This window comes from Limulus polyphemus, unplaced genomic scaffold (genome assembly GCF_000517525.1).
Source record: "Limulus polyphemus unplaced genomic scaffold, Limulus_polyphemus-2.1.2 Scaffold177, whole genome shotgun sequence".
Taxonomy (NCBI): Eukaryota; Metazoa; Arthropoda; class Merostomata; order Xiphosura; family Limulidae; genus Limulus; species Limulus polyphemus.
In genome coordinates, this window is record NW_013665787.1 from 740,203 (window position 1) to 743,543 (window position 3,341).

General features: G+C 35.1%; 1 protein-coding gene across 1 annotated transcript in view; it reads right to left on the reverse strand.

Moving 5' to 3' along the window:
• The window catches only part of LOC106478065 (G-protein coupled receptor GRL101-like), a 43,006-nt gene extending 41,212 nt beyond the window's left edge, over positions 1–1,794 (reverse strand). Inside the window, exon 1 of the mRNA XM_022381580.1 lies at positions 1,764–1,794. Coding sequence (XP_022237288.1) covers positions 1,764–1,794 — 31 coding nt within the window. The remainder of the gene's footprint in view (positions 1–1,763) is intronic.
• Between the last annotated feature and the right edge of the window lie 1,547 nt (positions 1,795–3,341).

Consider the following 3,341-nt stretch of genomic DNA (forward strand, 5'->3'; position numbering starts at 1 on the left):
ATAATTTTATTTACGTGAGAATATGTTCTATTACGGAAGTAAGTACCTGTTATAATTATTTTATTTACGTGAGAATATGTTCCATTACGGAAGTAAGTACCTGTTATAATTATCTTATTTACGTGAGAAGATGTTCCATTACGGAAGTAAGTACCTGTTATAATTATCTTATTTACGTGAGAAGATGTTCTATTACGGAAGTAAGTACTTGTTATAATTATTTAACACGTGTACTCAATAGGAAATATTCAACCAAACATAAAAAAAATCTTAGATATTTACCATACATTGCCAAGTTTAATACAGTATTGTCTTAATGTTCGTTCCACTTCTTACGATTTCTAAAATTATGTTTCCCTCATTTTAGTACATAATCTCTATAATTGCAGTCTGTACTTAATTCTATAGCTCAAGGTTTTCTTAATGAAGTGTAAATATTTAGAGATTAGTAAAGGTGAAAGTGTTAAACTTTTATTCCTTATATCGGATAAAAAACTAGAACAACCGAATACAAATCCGTGACGTAATATCTGCGATGAAACCCAGTAGTTTACTAAACAGAACCTAATAAAAATTGTAAAAATTAAAATATCTTAGTTCACGGTAAGCAACAGAATCATATGATGACTAGGTCAAATCAGTACCTTTAGGCAACTTATCAATATAGCTTCGTCGATGTTAGAGAACGTTATTTTATGAAACTGTATAGGAATCTAGGTGTAAAAGTTGCTTTCGAAGAGTTTTTGCTTACTCTTAAACGTTTATAATACTTCGTTACAAAAGAGAGCACGAGGTTATCAACTTTCGAGTTAAAGCTAACATAAAATTTTTGTTAGTAGATTTATGCCAACGAAAAACATATTAGCTCTTTTTGGATAAAGGAAATTGGAGATATAGAATGTTAGGCATCTTGAAACTTACCTTAACTATAAACAAGTTTAAATATTTCTGTAAAAGCAAGAAATAAGAACGCTTAGTGGTTAGCGTGCATAGACTGTAAATCGTCCTGTAGTTTCGGGCCATAGATGTGCTCTAAGAGCAACAGCCAAGTCCCATTATTCGGCCAAACGAAAGTATCCCAACAGTTGGTGGTGGATGCTATTTACTTGCTGCCTTCCCATTAGTCTGTCACTTCAAAATTAGGAACGACTATGCGCAGATATTATCAAGCAAACAAATGCATAAACAAAACTTACACAGAAACTAATGATCATAAAATACAAGCGTAACTTCTAATACAATATAAACTTTCGCAACAATTTTTAAAAAGGTAATTTAATGTTTTAACTGAAAAAACTTTCAGCTTTTAATTCTAAAAACGAGAGTGGTATGTGTTGTTTGGAAACATTCTTCATTTCTCTATAGACAAATTGTATAAAGTTGTGTTGTAAAGTAACACAAATATTGTGTAATTTATCAACAATACAAATTATGTTTCCCCAAACACATAGTTGTGTGAACTACAACACACTTGATCGTTGTATCAATATAAAAACACAAGTGATATCTCTAGACAAAAAAAGTTTAAACCAAAACTTGAAATGTACAAACGCTGTTAGAGTAAGATTTAACAGCTTAGTTAAGAAATGCAATATTGAAATATTTTAATACAAATTTAAAAACATATAATAGAAAAAGAAGTCTAATGTTAATATAAACTGCTTAAAATAGTTAAGGTGTAATCAGAGTTTTTTATGTATATTCGAGATACGATAGAGCACAGCTACTGTTATTAAACATGAGCAATCAGTGAGATTACATACCCTGCCCTGCTGCTTCTTTTCGAGATTGCATGTGTTTATATCGGATAACGTCAAATTTCATCTTTCGAAAACTCAGAAAATCCTTCTTAGATCCAGAATGATCAACGACCCGGATCATTTTTGTAGTGTGATGAGGAGTCTCAACCTTAATGCGCCTAAGTAATTTGGTACAAATACGATCACACTTTACAGAGTTATTCACCTCAAACCGCGAAAATACCCTATTTCCCTATTATGAAAAATAGTTCAAAGTGATTCAGAATCCGGATTTGGATTCGGGCCAAATTTGAGGAGGACTGTTCCATATTGATTTTCCGTGTTGCGTAAAATTTTCGTGTAGATTGGTCTATTAATTTTCGAGACACGCTGGCGGAAACATACACAGACACACACGGACCCGATTGGAGCGAGGGTAATAATGACAACCCTGAGTTTAATTTTATGCAAAGCAACTGTCAGATGGCCTGTCATGTGGTTTAATAGACACGTTTCAGTAGTATAGAAAAGTGATCGAAATATACTATGTTCTCAGTTTATGTTTTACACATTAGGACAGTGTGTGAAAATGTGTAGATTGATAGTTACACATGCTAGGACACAACAGACATATGGACGTTTTTAAGATATTGAGAGCAATAGGTAGGCTAAAAGCTGATCAAACGCAACATGTCTTAGTAGAAGGGCTCCAAGTATCACAAAGTTTGGTTAGTAGGATGTGAACTTGCTTTCAAACCACCAGTACAGTTGGCAGAGACCTAGAAAGGGATTACCATTATCGAAAACCCTTAAAAATGACCACGATTTATCATAATGGGCTCGAAGAAACAAGAGGTCCTCAGCTTCTTCAATGGACGACAAGTCCGTTTGCAAACGGTCACGAACAGGTTTGATAAAGTTTGCCTTTTTTGGCAGGTGACCAACAGAGCTGTTCCTCTTTCTCACCGATGAGAAACAGCCCGCCTTCAGTAGTGTAAAAAACACGTGAATTGGTCAAACGCCATTTGAGCGAATGTTTGTTTACAGTCGAGACACGTTTCATACTGTAGCCAGATACGAGACACCTACACGTTTGGAAAGTTCTCAAGACCAGAACCTAACCCAATTTCAGGAATTAAAATTCACACATATGGCATTGAAGGTATGCTGGTTTCGGAAGGGATCACTAATGGCGGCTGCTCTGACCTTTGTGCGCTCTGAAATGCCACAATGAACGCCATACAATGATTACTGTTACCGTATGCAGGTACTATTGGTCAGAACTTTATTGTGATGGAAGATAACACGCACCCCTCACTATTCTCAACTCTTTAACAACTTTCTGGAAGAAAAGAGTATGGACGCAAATGGACTAATCAGTACGTCACCGGACTTGAGTCTGAATGATCATGTATAGACGCTCTAGGAAGAAGCTTGACTGCACGTGATTCAAGTCCAAGCAGTGTTGATGAACTGCATGCAGTTATGATAGAGAACCGAACCATATTATCGCAGGAGTTCATTTAATCACACATTTAACCTTGCCTCATCAACCTTTATGAAAAAACCCGTAAGAACTTCCTTATAGTTGTGAAGAACGCT